Raw genomic sequence first — 23,573 nt, 5'->3', positions numbered from 1 at the left:
AGAATGAACATCTCTTGATAGTTGTAGCAGACACAATTACTTCTTAGATGAGAATTTTTGATCCAAGCGTTAGGTAAACCAATATTAACTAGGATACTTGAAAGTTTGGTGATGACAGATTCCACAGGGTGTTATAAATATTAAGCCTGATCAAAGATATAAATGCAACAATTTCAAAGATTTGACTAAGTTACAGTTCATATATCCGGAAATCAGTATATTGAAATAAATAAATTAGGCCCTAATCTATGGATTGTACATCACTGGGAATACAGATATGCATCTGTTGGTCACAGATACTGTACTTTAAAAAAAGGTAGGGGAGTGGATCAGAAAACCAGTCAGCATCTGGTGTGACCACCATTTGCCTTGTGCAGGGTGACACATCTTCACATAAAGTTGTCTGAGTTTGCCGGCCATGGAAAAACTGGGACATTTTCAGCTTCCAGGACTGTACAGATCTTTGCAACATGGGGCTGTGCATTATCATGCTGAAACGTGACGTGATAGTGGAAGATGAATGGCACGACAATAGGCCTCAGGATCTCGTCACGGTATCTCTCTACATTCAAATTGCCATCGATAAAATGCAATTGTGTTTGTTGTCCGTAGATCATGCCTGCCCATACCATAACCCCGCGGGCACCATGGGGCACTCTGTTCACAACGTTGACATCAGCAAACATCTCGCCCACAAGACGCCATACACGCTGCCATCTGCCAGGTACAGTTGAAACGGGGATTCATCTTGAAGAGCACACTTCTGCAGCGTGCCAGTGGCAAAGGTGAGCATTTGCCCACTGAAGTCGGTTACTCCGAACTGAGGTCAGGTAAAGACCCTGGTGAGGATGATGAGCTTCCCTGAGACGTTATCTGACAGAAATTCTAGAGTTGTGCAAACCCACAGTTTCATCAGCTGTCCAGGTGGCTGGTCTCAGACAATCCCGCAGGTGAAGAAGCCAGATGTGGAAGTCCTGGGCTGGTGTGGTCACATGCGGTTGTGAGGCCGGTTAGATGTACTACCAAATTATCTAAAACAACATTGTTTAATCAGCTTCTTGATATGCCACACCTGTCAGGTGGATGAATTATCTTGGCAAAGGATAAATTCTTACTAGCAGGGATGTGAACAAATTTGTGCAGAACATTTGAGAGAAATACTATTTTTGTGCATATGAAAGAATATTTTATTTGAGCTCACACTTCACATGTTGCGTTTAAGATTTTTGTTCAGTGTACCTTTGGCCTTTGATCAAGTTCAGAAACAGCATTTTAATGTTTATTACTTTCTGATCAACAGCGGATTATTAAAACATTTGTTGCCCGTAACATTGTTGGATACGTCGACCATAACCAAACATTGTTGTACCCAATAATTTATACATACCCTAGATGACTGACAGGGGGTGCTGTTTTGAAGACACCACGCCTCCATCTTGGCCCTCCTCCACATTGTAAAAAAATATTTAGGAAACTATTTGAAGGATTTAATTAATGTCTACATTTGTTTTTGCCACATCTATTCTATTACAGACACCTTAATGCACACTTTAACATGATATTATGTAAACTAAACATACAAATAATAAATAAATAAACATTTTCCTTAAAGTATCATTTTTTGAAAGTACTAATATTACACCCCCACTACAACTAAATACTTAAATACATGTAATTAAGTCCTTGAAACATTTAAATGAAGTATTGTAGAATTCTATTCATTCCTATGGAGGTCTGCTTTCTGAGGAGGGCCAATATGGCTGACTGGTGGCTTTAAAGCGTCTCATTGGCCAAAACATTGCATCAGCAATCCAGGGTTTACAGCATATACAGTACACCATTGGTTGTACCTTAATAAGTGTAGTATCTGGCAATCCAAGCACATTTGGCAACACCCGTTTGGCTTCACCATTAGACGTTGACTAGGTTTAGGGTAACGTGACTCCATTTATTTCATTGATTTAACCTTACTGCAACTGCTGCCAGTCTGTTCTTGGGATTCAGTATGTCAAAGTAATTTCCTGGAATTTTCGTCACTTTAGATATTCCTGAAGTTTTACCATGTTCTCAATTTATGTGACTACAGTTCACTACTACCCTTGAAATTGTACTTGTTTGATGTCAGATAAAAAAAAATGTATCCTCTCTGGCGTCTTTCATCTCGCACGCTTTAATGCTTGTTCAGTGTCACACACATTAGCTTCCCCCTTCCTTCCTCCATCGTAAGATCTGTATCATCTTGAAAGCTATTGAGCCCCTAGACAATTTGTGGAATTCGATGAGGTATCCCTGCCTGCCAAATTAAATGTATTTCATAGACATCCATTGGTTTGCAGAGCGGTCTCCATACCAAATATCTCTCCATTACTTGCAGTGACTCATCATGCATAATTCAAATCACTGGGCCTTTACGCTAATGTGTTTGATCCTAGGCATGAGGTGCTATCAAATAAAGTATACCTCTTTTGATCAAACCTCTGTTTTAAATGGCATAGATGTACTGTAAAGTTTAATATACAGACACCCAGATCCAGAGGATGAGAACAGTCACTTGACAGGAGGCCACTGTACTGACCCAAAGATATCATTACCGGTATTAATTCCTCTTGATGATTGAAAAGAGTCATTTGTGTGTCAACGGGAAGTGTGGCATTGACTGGACCTTTCTGACTGTGGTCCTCCTCCTGGTTAAACTCCCCCTCGCTTGCTCACTCAGACCGCAGTCTTTGGATTGTCCTCCCAGCCTATTTGCACAGGGGGGAAGAGCTTAACAGCTCACCAGGGGGACATCTTTGTCGTGCTGCTCAGGATCGTTAGGATATTGTGCTTAAAACCAGCCATGAAAAAGTGTGGATTTTGTGACCAGTAATAATCCCGGATCCTCTTTGCATTGTGGCAGATGGGATTTGAGGGCCAAAGCAAATACGCATGGGCTGTGTGACAAACAAGACAGGGATTTTCTACAGAGGTGTAGTAAATAGTAGTGGAGGCTACTGAGGGGAGCACGGCTCATAATCATTTCTGGAACGGAGCGAAAGGAATGGCGACCAACCCATGGAAACCATTTGATACCGTTTCACTGATTCCACTTGCCATTTCCACGAGCCAGTCCTCCCCAATTAAAGTGCCACCAACCTCCTGTGATAAATAGAGCATTCATGGTGCTGTGCATATCTGAGCTATGCTTCTGAATGATGAGAAGTTGAGCTGGTTCTGTGTCCCATGGATTAGCAAGAAATTGTACTCGCTATTACTATTCAGCCCATCCAATACGGTTTCTTAACTTAAAGTAACATGTATGAACATATTGCCTTTGAATAACTTGGTGTAGTAATACATGTATGAAGTAAAGTAGTTCCCTAAAGAATAGTATTATGGAAATTAGTTTTACCCATCTGAAGGTAAGGATTCCCTGTGGGAAGAGACTCTTTTAGTGCTAATAAATTTTGATTTAAGATTTTAAGACAGATTTAGCTCATTTATGTCCCAATCCCTTTTTTGTTTTGACTGAATTGCCCAAATGTCAGAAGTCTAAGCTTTTATTTCCACACAGACACGCTCAAAACATGCATATGTGTCATATTGAATTTTGAGAAAAGAAGAACATCATGCTAGCGATGAAATTTGCCTCTTTATTATGAACAATTAGGCATGGTAAACTATGACAAAATTGAATTGTGTTTTGATAATGAGTGACTCCCTATTGGGTTATTTTAATGGAAAGTTCCCTATTTGGTTATTTGAATGGAAATATTACTTCACTGATTTTTCCTTTAATTGTCATTCACTCCAAATGAAGGACGATATCTGAGAAGAGCCATAAAACAATAGCTCAATCCCCTTGGGGCGGAACATATGTCTATTTCAATGGCTCCCACCCCTTGACAAAAAAAAAACATACCCATTTTTGTATTAGCATAATCAATGTTCTAGTCTGAGAGGTTGAGAGAGAGAGAGCGAGGAAGAGAGAGAGGCCTGAGCCGTCTGCTTGCCTGTGATTCGTTGCCATTCCTCATAATTGGATCAAGTACAAACTTGTTTAGCTGTATGCTTTGTATTCAGACTGGGAGCAGCCTGGGAAGAGTGAGTGGACATATCAAACAGAGAGAGACCGAGTGAGTGGGAGAGAGAGAAGAAGAGAGAGAGTGGCTAAAGGGGAGAGGAGGGGTGTGTAGAGGAAGAAAACGGGAATATCCTGACTTGGCAATCCTTCCGCATTGTGCGTCTCTCTCTCTCCACTAATGATCTGTTTCTCTGGACCTGCTGAGATGATTCATCCCCTCTCGGCTGCTGCTTGAACACCACAGACAGACAGACAGCATGTCACTCCTGCCACCGCAGTGCCTGCTTGATCTGTCCCAGCCACTAGAGCCGCATCCTGCCCGTAGCGTTTACACAGCAGCTGTCCTCAGTTGAGTGAGCGTCTATTGATTCCACCCAGCGAAATGCACTGAACTCAACTGGATCATGTCTTCTGGGCTACTTTTGTTGTGCATCTAAGCTGAGCTGAATCTGATGCTTCTATTTCAGGACTTGTTTTGTGAATACATTTCCCATGAGAGAGTGAACCTGTGAAGAAATCTTTCTCCCTGTCACGCAAGTCTTATCGGTTTATTTACCAGACGTTAAAAAGGTAAACCCCGCACGGCTCTGAAAAGCATCCTCCTTCTTCATCTCCCACCCAACCCCCACCATGGCGATCTGATAATGGACAACACACTTTACAGTACCCGCCACAGCCAGCTGCTGTGTGCTTTGAGTTGAGTCCAGAGATCCTTCTGTCTAAGAGAGAGAGAGGGAGGATGGCGGAGAGTGTGGAGGCGGAGGACTCCTCCGCCGGGCTGGTTGTCCCTCTCGGATCAGCGTCCTGCACCGATCCTAGACGAGCCTCCGAGGAGGCGCCGGAGGGGGCTGCGGCAGGTGGAGAGTGCGGGGAAGAGGGCACAGAGGGAGGCGGGGACAATTGCGATGGCGGTCGAGCCGGGCCCCTGGGATTATTGGGCTTGGCAGGGACCTGCTGTGTGTGCATAGAGATGGAACAGGTGCGCAGTTGCCTGCGCTCGGAGAAGATCTGCATCCTCCCCATCCTGGCCTGCCTGCTCAGCCTGGCCCTCTGCACCGCCGGACTCAAGTGGGTCTTTGTGGACAAAATCTTTGAGTATGAGCCGCCCACCCACCTGGACCCTGATCGCATGGAACAAAACCCCTTCATCATCATTTCTGACCCCACACGGGATCTGCCAGTGTCATTTCCCTACCCCTCCCCTGTCCCCATGCCGACGACCACCACCACAGGACAACCTGAGGTCATAGTAGAGGGGAAACCCACCGGAGGACCCTTTATACCCCAGTCCCCCAGAGTGACTCAGTACAGCCCTACTTCTGCATTGATGTACCCCACAGACCCGCCCACGCAACCTGGACCCCCTAACACCCCAAAACCAGTGAAAAAGGGAACACCAACCCCCCACACCCAAACTACTGTGGAATCTAATGACGTTGTTCTCCCTAAATTCTGTAAGTACGCCACATTTTGTATTTCCAATGACACCATGTGGTATTTTCATTTCCTCTCAGTTTTAGTTTACGCTCATCTTCAGTAAATATGTTCAGGAAGTTTAGACAAGAAAGGATTCTGAAGTTTAATGTCGGATAAAGACAAACTCACAGATATTCACTAGGGTAAAGCATGTTTCTTTTAAGGGAACCAGATATTGTAGTCAGATGAAGGAAATCTACTGTCAGTTGATGTTGAAATCAAACATCAGCATACTGGGTACAGACAGAAAGGAGATATTCATGTGATACCATTCAGAGAAATAGTTTGCATACAATCCTCCAGTGTACAATACGCAGCCTGAAAAGGCCACTACTTCTACATGTTGTTTTTAAAACATTCTTTTTTTCCTATTATGCAACTCTATGCGGAGAATGATAATGTCTGTTGCTCTCTGTCTGAAAGCAGACATGCTGTGACTTGGCTGTGTAGCGCAAGTTACCATGACTAAGCCTCAGAAGAATTACCAACCTACCTGGGTGTGCGCAAGAAACAAAATCCCTTTCGAAACCACCACAGGCTATTAGTACTAAACAACCAACTATAAACTAAAAAACGATCTACTACTGCACAAACACGCCCCTTACAGTTCCACACACCACATTCCATACAGTTAGTCACAAGCATTTTAATACTATGCTGTCATGTCAATTTCACCAAAACATGTTCTCATCTGCATATTTGAAATAAGCACAAGGGCCCCCAATGCTAGCCGTGCATGATTTCCATTTCATATGACAAATCATTAGGTGATGATGCACGACTTCCTAAAACTAAATGCTGTGGTGACGGAGAGACTTCCTCCTGCCAGGCCGATGCTCCATTTCAATGTCAGAGCCTGCTGGAGGCTAATTGATTCCCCCTCCACCTCTGAGCCACAGAGAAATACAATCCCGGTAATGCTATCTACCATGACTTTGAGAGCCGCCAGAGTTAGAACTGCTGGGAAGCTGCTGACTCTACCAGCACTTCTGTCCTCTTGCAGCGTTATTCCCCATTCCCTACGAGATTTCATATGTTTTTCTCACCTGTCCTCATCTTAATTTGACTAGTATTGTCTCAGCAAAATAATCTTGCAGCAACAGGATTTTAACTTTTAGTCCAAAATGTTCTTAGCAACAAAAGAGTGATCAAATCAAAATCCTACATCTGTATTTGACTCTTGTGGTTTAGCTGTGTGTTTTTGTGGCTGCCTGCCCTTGATGCATTTCCTCATGCAAATTAGATTTTCAGTGTAATTAATTCACACTTGACAATTGCCTGTTGGAGATGTGATGAGTAGATTATAGATGGACATCTGTTCGAAAGGCAGGATATTTGGTTAATAATAGCTGACGTGTGTGCTTGGCTTAGTGAGCAGAGAGATGGGAAGGTTTCCTTGTGTTTTTGACACACCCCTGATGAAACAAAAGCATTGGCAGTGAAATCTGCCAATCATCAGCACAGATGAAAGTTTAATACTGTATGTGCAGCTTCGCTCAGAAACTATGAATGCCTCGCATCGATTGAAGTTTTTCGTAACTCATGCATTGATGACGTTTATAGAATTTATTGGCGTGTTCCACCACAGCAGAGGCACATTTTAGAAATTGAAAGACACAGGTGGTGTGTCTGCATTCATTAGTCAAATTGAGGGCTGCTGTGAGGCAAGACACTCACCCCTTTTTTTAAGCTACATGATCAATTTGGGGATTTAAATTGGAAATGTGATCTGCTGCTTTGGTAATCCCAGACCAAATCAATACCCAGAGAGCAGGTCAGCTGTCCAACCAGGAAGTGAACGTGTTAGTGATTTGTTGCATTATTTGACATATTGAGCAAATTAGAAAATGTGAAGGAAGCTAACGAATAAGCCAGTATGGATGCCATATCAATCTGTGGAGAGCTGTATCAAAGTTGTGTCCGACATTCCTATGACTGCATGTGTGTATGAGACAGTTGGTGTTGTCGGCGACCTACAACACACCTGTAAATGTTCTGCAAAAAAATATATATATACAACAATCACTCAATGTTGCAAGTACATGGCATGCTCGGGCTAGTTGACTGTAACATATATTAATACAATTGGTGCACCCTCTTAATCACCCTCTAATGCGCTTCCTTTTCCCTAATTGGTATTTCCTAATAGTAGTCAAATTTGCATTTCATTACAGTTTGTGTTGAACTGAGAAATGTCTAATTCCATTGTCACAATTCCCTTGCCAATTTGGTTTACCCACATGAAAAAATATTACAGTTTACTATAGAATATTATAGTACTTACTATACAATTCTGTAATAGACTGTAGTATACTGGGAGACCTCCGGTCGTTCGATCTAAGAAGACGTGTTTGACAGAGGTCCCTATTTAAACTTTAATTTTACATGCCACTGTTTTTATGTAGATGTATCAGTTGGTTATATTCTTAAAAAAAAAAGAAAAAAAGAACTGCTACAACCAACATATTGTTGAAGGTCGAACCAACTACTCGAATGCCTAACATGGCTGCCGTGGCCAATCCTGATGCAGAGTTGGAGGCCTTTACTATGACCACACTTGTAGCTGAGCTAGCTAAACAAAGAAGCCTAAAAGAGAATATGGCTTGTCTCCTCATCACTTCACTGGCACCTCTCCAAACTTCCATTGATGCCTTTCGAGAAACGGTCAACACGTTTGGGCAACGCCTCACAACACTAGAAGGTTTCTCCACTGACAACACCGAGCGGATTGCTGAGCTAGAAGCAGCTGTCTCTCATATGAAAACGGACAACACAGCTCTACTTTCCAAGGTACATTCGTTGGAGAATTATGCCAAAAGGGAATAGATCTGGATCATTGGCATCATGGAGGGAATTGAGCCTGGAGTCAATTTGTCTCTGACATGCTGGTGAGTAACAGGACAAACCGCCAGAGCTCGACCGAGAGCACAGATCCCTTACCCCCAAACCCAACTCAGGGGAGCGGCCTAGGGCGATCATAGCCTACTTTTATCATTACCAAAACAAGGAACGGGCAATGTGCTGGGCAAAGGAGCATCAACCAAAATTCTATGGCCAAGATATACGATTCTACCTGGACATGAGTGCCAATATCATGAAGAAAAGAGCTGAATTCAAGAACCTAAAAACCTGTCTCTACAAGAAGGGGATAAAGTTTCAGTTCCTACACCCTGCCCATCTTCGTATCTTTTGCAAGGGAGAGACCCTCATTTTTGACACAGTGGCCGAGGCTAAAGCATTCTATGTCCGGAGCGAAGAGTATAGTTGATAGAAGAAGCGACCCAGCTGGCGAGACATGGCGGGAGGTATATGTGAATGGCTACTTTGTTAGCTGGCAATGGACTGATTTTCATGACATCCACTTGGATATTACTTTTCACGTGAAAACAATGTTTATTTTTCTTGTTCCGGGAGAAACCGATTTATTTCATTTAGTTTTATTTGACTGAGATTAATGGCAACGTTAGCTATAATACATCACAATCAATTTGGCTGGCTAGCGGGAGCTGGCTGGACACACTTGACTGTTTACTATCTGACTAGCTAACGTCACATTTATATTGAAATGTATTTTTACAACAAGAAGAGGCTTAATTACCTCTTGCGACGAGCAAACTCGTATCCGGGAGCGTAATCATAGCCTCAAATGCATTAGCATAACGCAGCGGACATGAATACGCAAAAAAATCGCAAATGAAATGAAATAAATATATTCAAACACAAGCTTAGCCTTTTGTTAACAACACTGTCATCTCAGATTTTCAAAATATGCGTTACAGCCAACGCTAGACAAGCATTTGTGTAAGTTTATCATGGCATAATGCTATGCTAGGCTCTGCTGGCAGCAGGCAACATTTTCACGAAAATAAGAAAAGCAACCAAATTAAATCATTTACCTTTGAAGAACTTCAGATGCTTTCACTCAGGAGACTCCAAGTTAGATAGCAAATGTTCCTTTTTTCCAAAAAGATTATTTTTGTAGGCGAAAAAGCTCCCGTTTCTTCATCATGCTTGGCTGAGAAATCAACCGAAAAATGCTGCAACTATAACGCCAAACTTTTTTCAAAATTTGCTCCATAATATCGACAGAAACATGACAAACGTTGTTTAGGATCCATCCTCAAGGTGTTTTTAACATATATAAGAAGCGATTGGAAAAATGGCTACCTCAGTATTTTACGCAAGATTTTCTGCGGGAGACACCATGTGACCACATGCTATATATGGTCCCTTACAGCCATTCTTCAATGGAAAGGCCTAAAAAGACGTCACAATGCCGTAGACACCTTGGGGAAAACGTGGAAAACGTAAGCTCATTCGTAGCTCATTCACAGCCATATAAGGAGTCATTGGCATGAGGCGGTTTCAAAGAAATTCCTCATCTGGCAGACTATTGGTTCACTATATTTAAAAGCCTTTCTGAAGCATTTGATTGAAAGTTGCAGCCTAGTGCAGAAATGGCTATTTTTGGAGTAGCAAAAAACAATCCTTCTCTGACCTTTGCCTCCCTGTTAGCCAGCAGAAGCGTTTTAAAGGGTTGAAAATCTATCAGTCCTCCCTTAGCCTCTCTTTGGCTCAAAGATCTGATGCTGTTTCTAAAATTTGGAAAAATGATGTATGCCATTCGAGGGTCAACCACCTAATTGTGCACGTCCACCTGGGACTTGATGATATCCTATTTTGAACAGCTCCAAACACTTCCTCCAGATTAGTATTCTTGGCCCCACCCCCACCCCTTGAGGTCACTGCTATATAGGCCTATAAGATCACCTGATTGCTAGGCTATTACATTTTGGCTTGTATTGAAGTAACATTGTTGTATACTTTTGTTTTGTTTTATAACATGTAACTCAATGACTTTCCCTTTTTAAATGTGTTTGGAGGCATTATGGGGGACGGGACGGGAGGAAGGAGGTCAAAGGGGAACAAAAAGGGGGGAAATGTACAGTCTCTTTTTATCTTTAATTCATAGTGAATATAAAATGATATATACAAAAAAAGACTGTAGAATACTATACTACACACTGTAGTATCCCTCGAGCATGTGTTGTACCTACTGTAGAACGTTGTAGTAGACTGTAGAATACTATACTACACACTGTAGTATCCCTCGAGCATGTGTTGTACCTACTGTAGAACGTTGTAGAATACTATACTACACACTGTAGTATCCCTCGAGCATGTGTTGTACCTACTGTAGAACGTTGTAGTAGACTGTAGAATACTATACTACACACTGTAGTATCCCTCGAGCATGTGTTGTACCTACTGTAGAACGTTGTAGTAGACTGTAGAATACTATACTACACACTGTAGTATCCCTCGAGCATGTGTTGTACCTACTGTAGAACGTTGTAGTAGACTGTAGAATACTGTGTCTGCAAAAACACTACACTTTTTTAACTATGGTAAATAGTATAGTTTCAAATGTACATATACCCTGCCCATTCCCCTCTTCCATATGGGTGGCACAAATTGGGATAAGTGAGAAACCTACATTCCAAGTTTGGACCATATTGTGTTCCATACAGGTTATAGAAAACAGCAGAAGTTCTGAACTATCCGGTCAGACCCCAGTCCTACAGTACCTACAGGTTATGGAAAATGTGCTCTTTTAGTATTTCTCCAGAAAAAGCCTCCACTTCTATGTCAAAGATACCGTAGTGTCACCGTAGTATACTATACCATTTTTTCATGTGGGTAGCCGCATTAAGGTGATTTAAGTTCTTCACTCGAGTTCTGTATAATTTAGAGTTCGATATTCCTATTAAATATTACCTTGTCTCAGCAAAAATGGGCTTTGGAGTGTACAGAACAGGGGGGCCTCTGCCTCAGTTTGACAGATAACACACATACACACCCAATGGTCTTTCCCTGTTCTGTTTATAAAGCCATTACTTGGGTAAATAACCCCTTCAGCTATCTTCTCAACACATTCTCTTCAGGAAACAGAGCATTTACAGCAGCACAGTAGAACATTTATTTCAAGCCAAGCTAATGAGCTATTCCCCATAAATTTCCGGAACTCAATAAAGGCAGTAGGTATAGGAAGCCATCTTGTTGTGATAGAGCCATTTACATATATTAATCATAGTGGCTCATAGAAAATACCTGATATAGCACAATGCGCCCCTCCATGATCACAATGCTTAGAGATTGTACAGGCTTCTATAGTGTTCACCCAGCAAACATGCCCACATTGGCACGGTGTGGACTCAATGTGGGCTAAAATATTGGCCCCATGTAGGCTGCCCGCATTGGGCCAATGAACCTTTCCGTAGATTTTTATAATTTTTTCATTACAATGCATAAATTGTATCACTTTACGCTTGAAAGATATTCAGTGAATGCGTTATATTGTATCAGAAAGACAACCAAGTTGTTGCTATCATACATACAGTATATTTTTTGAAAATAAACTGTTCAGTTTTTCATGTCACATGCACTTGTTTAAGACTTCCTCATTGGCAAGATTCAAGAGTCAAAATAATTGGCATCACACAACAGAACACTTAGGGCTTGATTCAATCAGATCCGCTTTAGCCAACATCCGAGTAGTTGTTGTTTTGGGGGTGTCGAAAGTGGAACTGTGTTAGAGCTGTCAAATCCACAAGAGACTCCTGGCATAAAGCAGACATTGACATTGGCAATGTGGCAATGTGGGAGTCAGAAATTCCACACAGCCTTGTTTACAAGTTCGAACACTGGAATGTGAGATGCAATCTACACCTCAGTTAGGATTATAGAAATCCTCCTTATTTAGTTGAATTATTTTTCATTTTGAGCGTAATTATTTATATTTAGCCTACACTTTCTCGTTTTGAACTTATAACACTTCATGACAATGCTGCTCACCTTAGTTCCACCTCCGACACTGCCAAAATATCCGCTATGCGGGTGTCTGCTATCACAGGTTATGCTTGATCTTATTCAATCTATGCCTTAAATTGGAATGACACTTCTCAGTAACGGTTGCACAAAAGGGAGGTGGGAAAAGCCAAATTATTTTAATGAATTGTCGCCTCCTATATTATGTAATAGCTGGGCTTGGTGTGGGCTAGCCCGTGTTGGGCTGGTGTAGACTAGTCTGTGTTGGATTGATGTGGGCTAGCCCGTGTTGGGCTGGTGTAGACTAGTCTGTGTTGGATTGGTGTGGGCTAGCCCGTGTTGGGCTGGTGTAGACTAGTCTGTGTTGGATTGATGTGGGCTAGCCCGTGTTGGGCTGGTGTAGACTAGTCTGTGTTGGATTGATGTGGGCTAGCCCGTGTTGGGCTGGTGTAGACTAGTCTGTGTTGGATTGATGTGGGCTAGCCTGTGTTGGGCTGTTGTAGGCTAGCCCGTGTTGGGTTCATGTGGGATTGGTGGGGGCTAGCCTGTGTTGGGCTGTTGTAGGCTAGCCCGTGTTGGGCTGATGTGGGCTTGGTGTGGGCTAGCCTTTGCTGGGCTCGCCCGTGTTGGGCCGGTGTGGGCTAGCCCCTGCCCACCTTGCCCACAGAATACTCACATGATGCCAATGGGGTCATGATTGCTGGGTGTCATGCCTTGGTCTTAGTATTTTGTGTTTTCTTTAATTATTTGTTCAGGCCAGGGTGTGACATGGGTTTATTGTGTTGTCGTATTGGGGTTTTTGTAGGCATTGGGATTGTGGCTGAGTAGGGGTGTCTAGCATAGGCTTGGCTGCCTGAGGCGGTTCTCAATCAGAGTCAGGTGATTCTCGTTGTCTCTGATTGGGAACCATATTTAGGTAGCCTGGGTTTCACTGTGTGTTTTGTGGGTGATTGTTCCTGTCTTTGTGTTAGTTAGCACCAGACAGGCTGTATAGGTTTTCTCGTTCCGTTTGTTGTTTTGTATATTTATTTAGTTATTTCATGTATCGTTCTATTTCATGAAAGAACATGAGTAACCACCACGCTGCATTTTGGTCCGACTCTCTTTCGACGGAAGAAAGCCGTTACACTGGGCAGTTTGATATATTATTATATTGGGTTGTTGTATCCCACTGATGCTAAAAGGCATGGTTACATTAACATTAATAATACAACATATTGTAATGACAAGAAGCAGTAGTTGCTGAAGTGAAAGAACTGGAAGAGGGAAGGCTGAGAATAAGTGGGTCTAATAAAATGACCACTGTGACATGGGATTTATTTTCCTTCAGTGAACTTTCCTTGACAATGCACCAGGGCATTAGTTTGTTTCAACTGAGCTAGTTCATAAGTTGGCATAAGCCTAGCTCTATAACAAGAAAGAAGCTTCATAATTTCACTTGAAAATTATTTTGACTGCATTGACATTTTTTACCTAGATCAAGTTTCTCTCGATTTAAAATGTAAAATAACTGTGTTCTCCATGACCCTGCGAAATTATTTTTTGTCTTGAATTGGAAGTATCCTTCTTCCTTAATCTAGGCTGTGATTTAATTTTACCTTCCCATTGACTTAAAATTAGATATCAATAGCAAAACTTAGTTGAATATTTTCTCTCACATTGTCTTGTAAAGATCAATGATAAACCAGTCAAGGTGACGTAGCTACCACCTGACAGCACCATAAATCAGTACACACATTTTTGCCTTTGTGGTTTCATTTTGCGTAAGTATACAGCTTCACCAAATAATGCAGCATTTCCCAAACTCGGTCCTTGGGAACCCAAGGGATGCACGTTTTGGTTTTTGCTTTAACAGGAGTATGATGATGGTGCCGCAGGGGATGACTGCTGTTTTACAGCCTCTGAACCAACTGTGCTATTTTGTTTGTTTTTTCATGTTGTTTGTAACTCATTGTGTACATAGTGTTGCTGCTACCGTCTCTTATGACCGAAAAGAGCTTCTGGACATCAGAACAGCGATTACTCATCTGGAACTGGATGAGTCATTTTTCTTTAATGAGTCGGATGAGAGGGATTTACCCCAGATACCGGAATAGGCCCCCATCCCCGTCATTCGCAGGAGAAATAGACAGAGGTTTCACGGAAGGACTTCGGGGTGCCTTGTGAGGATCCAGCGACGAGTGGCTAATCTGCCTTTGCCATCGGTACTATTGACCAATGTACAATCGCTCGATAATGAACTACAAGCACGTATATCCTACCAACGGAACATTAAAAACTGTAATATCTTATGTTTCAACGAGTTGTGGCTGAACGATGACATAAATAACATACAGCTGGTGAGTTATACAGTACACTGTATGGCAGGATAGAACAGCAGCCTCTGGTAAGACAAGGGGTAGCGGTCTGTGTATATTTGTGAACAACCGCTGGTGCACGATATCTCAGGAAGTCTCAAGGTTTGCTCGCCTGAGGTGGAGTATCTCATGATAATCTGTAGACCACACTATCTACCTAGAGAGTTTATCTGTATCCTTCGTAGCTGTCTATTTACCACCACAAACCGATGCTGGCACTAAGACCGCACTCAATGAGTGCGAGCACATCCAGAGGTGGCGCTCCTAGTGGCCAGGGACTTTAATGCAGGGAAGCTTAAATCCGTTTTACCTCATTTCTATCAACATGTTAAATGTGCAACCAGAGAGAAACAAATCTAGACCACCTTTACTCCACACGCAGAGATGCGTACAAAGCTCTCTCTTTCCCTCCATTTGGAAAGTCTGACCATAATTATACCCTGCTGATTCCTGCATACATGCAAAAAACAAAGCAGGAAGCACCCTTGACTCTGTCAATAAAAAAGAGGTCAGATGAAACAGATGCTAAACTACAGGACTGTTTTGCTAGCACAGACTGGAATATGTTCCGGGATTCTTCCGATGGCATTGAGGAGTACACCACATCAGTCACTGGCTTCATCAATAAGTGCATCGATGACGTTGTCCCACAATGACAGTATGTAATACCCCAACCAGAAGCCATGGATTACAGGCAACATCCAAACTGAGCTAAAGGGTAGAGCTGTCTCTTTCAAGAAGTGGGGCTCTCACCCGGAAGCTTATAAGAAATACCGCTATGCCCTCCAACGAGCCATCAAACAGGCAAAGCATCAACACAGGACAAAGATCGAATCATACTATAACGGCTCCGATGCTCGTCGGCTGCGGCAAGGCTTGCAAACTATTACAGACTACAAAGGGAAGCACAGTCGAGAGCTGCACAGTGACACGAGACTACCAGACCATCTAAATTACTTCTATGCTTGCTTTGAGGCAAGTAACAATGAAACATGATTTAGAGCATCAGCTGTTCCGGATGAATGTGTGATCACGCTCTCCGCAGCCGATGTGAGTAAGACCTTTAAACAGGTCAACATTCACAAGGCCGCAGGGCCAGATGGATTACCAGGATGTGTACTCCGAGCATGCTCTGACCAACTGGCAAGTGTCCTCACTGACATTTTCAATATCTCCCTGTCTGAGTCTGTAATACGAACATGTTTGAAGCAGACCACCATTGTCCATGTGCCCAAGAACACTAAGGTAACCTAACTAAATGACTGACGACCCATAGCACTCACGTCTGTAGCCATGAAGTGCTTTGAAATGCTGGTCATGGCTCAAATCAACACCATTATCTCAGAAACCCTAGACCCACTTCAATTTGCATACCACCCCAACAGATCCACAAATGATGCAATCGCTATTGCGCTCCACACGGCCCTTTCACAATTTGACAAAAGGAACACCTATGTGAGAATGCTATTCATTGACTACAGCTCAGTTTTCAACACCGTAGTGCCCTCAAAGCTTATCACTAAGCTAAGGACCTTGGGCCTAAACACCTCCTTCTGCAACATGATCCTGGACTTCCTGACGGGTTGCACCCAGGTGGTAACGATAGGTAACAACACGTCCGCCACACTGATCATCAACACGGGTCCCCTCATGGGTGCGTGCTCTGTCCCCTCCTCTACTCCCTGTTCACTCATGACTGCATGGCCAGGCACGACTCCAACACCATCATTACGTTTGCAGATGACACAACAGTGGTAGACCTGATCACCAAAAATGATGAGACAGCCTATAGGGAGGAGATCAGAGACCTGATCGTGTGGTGCAAGGACAAACTCCCTGAACGTGATCAAAACAAAGGAGATGATTGTGGATACAGGATAAGGAGGACTGAGAATGTGTCAAGGAAATTTTATAATTCCTATATTTGTTCATTAACCAATTCAATTAAAATCACTCTGTCGGTTTCTAAGAATTTGTAAGATCCTTATTTGCATAAAATAGACAGAGACCAGTCTATTAAAAATGTGTCAATTAGTCAATAGTATTTATTCTCTCTTATTCCTCTTTGCTTACTTCAGACACACACATGCATTCCTCTCCAACCTAGTTGGAATGGTTTTATTATGTTTTAATTACTCCTTATCCATGCTACATAACCTCTTTCTTATGAACTAACATTATAAATCAGATATAGTAAAGCAGGGTAGAATTAAATTAGATATAGTTCTAGTTAAATGTATACATTGTTTAACCATTATTCATCAAATCCATAACATAGACAGAGACCAGTCTATTAAAAATGTGTCAATTAGTCAATAGTATTTATTCTCTCTTATTCCTCTTTGCTTACTTCAGACACACACATGCATTCCTCTCCAACCTAGTTGGAATGGTTTTATTATGTTTTAATTACTCCTTATCCATGCTACATAACCTCTTTCTTATGAACTAACATTATAAATCAGATATAGTAAAGCAGGGTAGAATTAAATTAGATATAGTTCTAGTTAAATGTATACATTGTTTAACCATTATTCATCAAATCCATAACAGAACGCCCCTATTCTCCTCGACGGGGCTTTTGTGGAGCAGGTTGAGAGTTTCAAGTTCCTTGGCGTCCACATCACCAACAAACTAACATGTTTCAAGCACACCAAGACAATCATCAAGAGGGCACGACAAAACCTATTCCCCCTCGGGAGACTGAAAAGATTTGGCATGGGTCCTTAGTACCTCAAAAGGTTTTACAGTTGCACCATCGAGCGCATCCTGACTGGTTTCATCACTGCATGGTATGGCAACTGCTCGGCCTACGACCGCAAGGTCAGCTGGGTTTTATCTATTGTGTTTGATGGTCCAATGGTTGATTTTGACAAACGTTCCGAGACAGAAGGCCATCATTTAATTTGGAAATCAATTAAGGAAGTTTTACTTCAATGAAACAAGGACCATAATCTTTACACTTCAACCGGTTAGCGATAAGGAGCATTTGAATGGGGCCAAGGGGTTCATTTTCATTATGACGAAGGCGAGAGTCTCTCATTTAATTACGCTCAAATGTTTTGCCATTGATTAAGGTACCACCACTATTCTGTAATGGCTCTGTGTGCGTTCCTTTGGTCCCCATTTAGTGACTCAGGAAATTCAAAAACAGTATGTCTTCCAAGTCCTTCTCATTGAAAAGCCTCACCTATTCTGTGTCTGGCCATTTCGAACCCCTCAGGTTTGGCTGACGTCGGTACAAATCAAATGATCACACTCTGAATGACAGAATTCTACTTCAGAAAATGTGTACATTATTTTTTACCTAACGATCATTTATATGTGAACAGATGCCAGAGTACAGTGCAGAATTTGAGAATAATCCACTTAAAACATTGGTTCCTTTTGGTGATTAATACACTTATTTGCTGATGAAAGTGTATCCATTGTGTTGTTTATCAAACAAGGTCCATTACCTAATGATGAGCCATCAGGTTGGCCCAGCGCTGAACCCTAGGTAACCCCATAAATACCTATTCTCAACCCTGAGTGACTTTTTATCTCACAGATAGGAAAGACTTTCTCGCTCTGAGGTGTCTCCGGTTTGGAAAACATGCAGTGTCTCCCCTAAATAAATAATGCAGAGAACAGCTAGAAGAGGGTTTAAAACCAACTGTGTCTGGCAGGAAGAGATTGTATTTAGGACAGATCTTTTCAAAGTTCTCCGCTGGATATTTTTAGGGTTCACCTGTCATGTAACTGTAAATAGTAGATTCTGGGCTTTCACCAAACTCTTTTTTCTCTCTGAGGTGAAGTTCATGATAAAGAAGATGTTTAAGATAATTAAATGGGTAAGAATTGGAGGTCCTTAGCCAATCCTTACTACTTATCTCACCTGTCAATCATTATATGAACCAATGGTAAAACAAGGGCTTGGATCGGCCTCCTAAATCAATTTTCTTCCAATGCGCTCAAAGTCATAGCTTCTGAAGGAATTTTGATTGTCACACAGTGGAACATAGTCCTGATATGTAACACCAAAGCCTTGGCCAGAAGATATAGGCTCTATCAGCGACTCAACAAAAGGGAAATGGAAAAGCTACATCACTGTACCTTTGTCATAACCTTTCATAACCTTTGATTCAGATTTCAGTACTTGTATTTCTGCCTTCAGTGTTGCCAGTAAGAGACAATGGCTCAGTTGTGGAGTGCCACTGTAAGAGATGGATTGAAATTGACAGAAATGGGACCTGGAGGGTCATGCTTTTTCAATTTCAGTCAAGGGGAGGGTTTAATATTTTTTTATGTAGTCCAGGGGGGTGTCATGTAATTTGTAATTGATGAAATGTCAATATTTCTCAGTGTTTTATAATTAGTTGCTTATTAAGCTATATCGATGTGTGCCCGATGCCGCCCCTCATCTCTGAGAGGCTGCAAAGTGCAAGCACAAGTCATATTTCTACGAAAATGTACTTCCTAGTCTTTTGCGCTGCTGGGATGGTGTAAATAAAACTACATCAAATAAAATAAAATTGTATTTGTCACATGCGCCGAATACAATAGGTATTCAGTGAATACAGTGAAATGCTTACTTACGAGCCCCTAACCGACAGTGCAGTTTAAAAAAAAATATGTACACACTGCAATGGATAATCCAGCCCTGAGCCGCGGACAGCTCTGCTCTCACTGATCAAACCTTTTTTGTGCTGCCTAACCAATACTGTGTAGGCCTACAGAGGCAGTTCAGGAGGAGAGTAGGAGGAGAGTCAAATAATTGTTCAGATTTTGGGCGGGGTTAAGTCTATTCCAAAAAATACAATATCTTGCGCACCGACTAGCCTACGTTCTGTTCCGTTTGAAGATGAGAGCGTGATGATGAGGAGGACAGAGATTAACTTTGATAGCTTGCTACTACTGTAATTGATTTTAATAAAACAATGTTTCTTGCCAATGATGTATTTATCAGAGTTATTGACCTCACAATAATTCAGATTGAAGTAATTTACATTGTGGTGCTGAAATTTGAAGCAATCAAAAAATGGACAGTTCGTGGTGCTGAAAGTAGGCCAATTTGAGTAGGCATAATTCATTTCAACCGTAGACTTTACTAACACTAACACTTTGTGTTGGAACCTATTTCTTCCTATTTATGAAATAAGAGGCAAGCCTACCTGTTTGACAGATGAAATTAGGCTATAGGCTGCTATATCCATAGATTTGTCGTCCAATTCCTCCACCTACCATGCGCTCTTTAAATAGTCTACCTCCGTGTTAGTGAAGGGCTGTTAAGTTAAAACCAGGACTAGAATTTACCGGGTATGAGAAGGTATGCCATATGACTACCGTCCACATATTCTAAGTCAGAATCGTCCAGAGTAGTGATGCCAGTCAGGCGGGCAGGTGCGGGCAGTGAGCGGTTGAAGAGCATGCATTTGGTTTTACTTGCATTTAGAGCAGTTGGAGACCACGAAAAGAGAGTTGTATGGCATTGAAGCTCATTTGGAGGTTAGTTAACACAGTGTCCAAAGAAGGGCCAAAAGTATACAGAATGGTGTGGTCTGCTTAGAGGTGGATCAGAGAATCAACAGCAGCAAGAGCGACATCATTAATATTTACAGAGAAAAGAGTCGGCCCAAGAATTGAACCCTGTGGCACCCCCATAGAGACTGCCAGAGGACCGGACAGCAGGCCCTCCGATTTGACACACTGAACTCTGTCTGAGAAGTAGTTTGTGAACCAGGCGAGGCAGTCTTTTGAGAAACTTTGGCTGTTGAGTCTGCCGATAAGAATGTGGTGATTGACAGAGTCGAAAGCCTTGGCCAGGTCGATGAATACGGCTGCACAGTATTGTCTTTTCTAAACAGCGCTTTGGTCAATTATGTTTTATGCTCAAAACACTTAGTAAAACACCGGGGAAAGATGTGACTCCGATGCATAGTAGGATATAATTGTTTAGTTTCTTTGACATTCATAGGCTGAGCTACAACCTTCTATAGCCGATTATACAAAGAATGGACTTTGCTTGGGAACTAATCTAATTCTGTCACTATCAATTCATTAAGTTGTTCAATTTATGTACAATAGAAGATGTTAAAACCCAGACAGCATTCAGGGAAATACTTGTGACCTTCCATCATTGGGTTAAGCCATGGAAGAAGAGAAGCCAGTTAAGCTCACATTTTTCTGCGTCTGTAGGCCTACTCTCTGTCTGGGGTGGAAAGGTAGGTCTAACTTTTGAAAGTACCATGCTCAGATTCCTAATGACTGCTCAGATTTGATTATTTGTTAACATAGAGTGGAAAGCAGAGAACATGCTTACCATTTACCCTGACTTCTTGGACAGATATGCCGTTTTAAAACTCTCAACGACAGTTTCGTTGCAAACAACAACACACTGGTTTGGCATTTAAGAAATAAGATGAACACAGGCCTATGTCTCTGTCCAGTTTTAGCCTGTAATTTAGGTCATTAAATATTCTGCTAATATGTAAAATTACGTAGAATTGCATGAAATGTTTATGAAAGGCAATTTTTTTCTGGACCTGCAAATACAATGGTAGATTCATGCAATGATTTTAATATAAAGGAGATGTTTCCAACCCTATTCTTGTCCACGGTGGTCTGTGAACGCGGCAGCAGGTAGCCTAGTTGTTAGAGCGTTGGGCTAGTAACCGAAAGGTTGCTAGATCGAATCCCTGAGCTGACAAAGTCAAAATCTGTCGTTCTGCTCCGAAACAAGGAAGTTAACTCACTGTTCCTAGGCTGTCATTGTAAACAACTGACTTGCCTAGTTAAATAAAGGTAAAAAAAAACACAACCTTCTTTCCCGCAGCCCTGTGTGCTATCAGAAGTCCTGCGTTGCCATGTCATTTTTACAGGACAAAGAACCGTTTTTAAAACGGCATATCTGTCCAAGAAGTCAGGGTAAATGGTAAGCATGTTCTCTGCTTTCCACTCTGTTTTAATAATTATTTTGGGTATAGGAGAGGGTCACTTGTTTTTTTCAAGTGTTCAGGGGGGGTTTAGGTTACATATATTTTGCTGAAGGGAGGGCCATCCATTTTTATTTCAGAGAGGTCTGATTTTCTCCATGTAACCCTTATTATAAATAACGTTCACTTAATGGACAGTGTGGCCAACAGCCATCATGTCAGTTTCATTACTGTCTCATATGCCAATGTGAACATGTCCCTTCCCACATAGTCCCCCTGCACATCCCATACCTTGATACAGTTCTTACATGACTGCTGGACTACTCCACACAATATTGAAGTGTTTTGGCAATCATAAAACAGACAGCTAGGGAATAGACTTACGTATTTTACTGACCCATAAAGTCTCACCGAGCGCCAGCATGAAATGCCCTCTCTGACAAAAAGATGCCAAAATATCGATGCGTTTTCATCCGCTGCAGTGCCACAATAAAGAATAAGACATTAAAATGCCAATAAATGTGGTCGGCCATTAGGAGTAACATTATCAGTGATTATAGTGAGACAGTAAAAACCACTAGGGTAGTCGATTATGGAAACTCCATCAATTACAACATCTCTCTCACATGCTTCCTCCTCTCTCTCTCCCCCTATCAGAGAAGAGCTGAGTGGTTGAATTATTATTATTATTATGCCTTTATTTATCTAGGCAAGTCAGTTAAGAACAAATTCTTATTTAAAATGACAGCATATCCTGGCCAAACCTGGACGACACTGGGCCAATTGTGCGACGCCCTATGGGACTCCCAATCACGGCCGGATGTGATTCAGCCTGGATTTGAACCAGGGACTGTAGTGACGCATCTTGCACTGAGATGCAGCGCCACCCGCGAGCCTGAATCACTCAGTCTGCTTGTTTGAAACGCAGATTCAAGGTTTATAATTGCGATAAAATTTAAACTATCATTAGATATGCTTGGCAGAACCTGTCGAGAAGTGACGTTTCTCCGGCGATTCTGACACACCTGTAAGTGGCATTCAACAACAGGCCTCTTCTGTGTAATAGCCCCCTGCTCACCATAATGGTTGGTGAGTCCTCTTATTTGTCATTACAGGATAGCTGTGTAGACAGAGCAGGACAAACAATCAAGGTTAATATTGTGTGTGACGCCCAGTCTTCCTACTTCTACTGTGCTCTGCTAGGCTCTTTCCCACCTTGTTGATTAGCTCCTCGCTAATTCCCCATACGAGTCGCCTCTGTGCCCACAACACCTGTGGAGCAGACACTGCAATTAAAAGTCTCCCCGATGTCATTAGTAACCATCTGAACACTCCTCTGGAGGACACTCTCTATTCTCTTTGTTTACAGGCTTCCAGTTGGCTCATTCATCCCTCTCCTCTCCCCTGTAACTATTCCCCAGGTCATTACTGGAAATGTGTTCACAGTTAACTTACCTGGTAAAATAAAATAAAAATAAAAAAGGTGCACGTTTCTACTTAACTCTTCAAAGATCCTTGAAGTCCTTGTTTTGAAGTGTGGATTCCATTTACACTGAGTGTACAACACTAACATTCAGTTGCAACCCCCTTTGCCCTCAGAACAGCCTCAATTTGTCTGGGGGAAGGACTCTACAAGGTGTCGAACTGCGTTCCACAGGGATGCTGGCCCATGTAGAGTCCAATGCTTCCCACAGTTGTGTCAAGTTGGCTGGTAGTGTATCTTTTTTCTGACTAGCTCGTTCCATCTCATTGCACAGATGCTCAATTGGATTGAGATCTGGTGACTAGGCAGGCCTCTGCAGTAAAATGAGTTCACTGTCATGCTCGTGGAATCATTCCTGGGCAATCCTAGCCTTGTGGCATGGGGCATTATCCTGTTGGAAAAATCAATTGGCAGATGAATACACTTTATCAAGGAGCCCAGTGTGTGCCATG

At 42.1% G+C, this 23,573-nt stretch overlaps 1 protein-coding gene across 2 annotated transcripts in view; it reads left to right on the top strand.

Moving 5' to 3' along the window:
• Positions 1–4,078: 4,078 nt before the first annotated feature.
• Positions 4,079–23,573, top strand: part of LOC115147122 (pro-neuregulin-1, membrane-bound isoform-like) — a 73,829-nt gene continuing 54,334 nt past the window's right edge. For both annotated transcript variants that reach the window (XM_029689136.2, XM_029689135.2), the window contains exon 1: positions 4,079–5,517. In XM_029689136.2, coding sequence (XP_029544996.1) covers positions 4,803–5,517 — 715 coding nt within the window. In that variant the 5' untranslated portion in view covers positions 4,079–4,802. The remainder of the gene's footprint in view (positions 5,518–23,573) is intronic.

The sequence above is a fragment of the Oncorhynchus nerka genome, linkage group LG19 (assembly GCF_034236695.1).
Source record: "Oncorhynchus nerka isolate Pitt River linkage group LG19, Oner_Uvic_2.0, whole genome shotgun sequence".
In the NCBI taxonomy this organism is placed as follows: Eukaryota; Metazoa; Chordata; class Actinopteri; order Salmoniformes; family Salmonidae; genus Oncorhynchus; species Oncorhynchus nerka.
The sequence above is the reverse complement of the archived record's forward strand: the minus strand, read 5'-3'. Positions and strand labels throughout refer to the sequence as shown.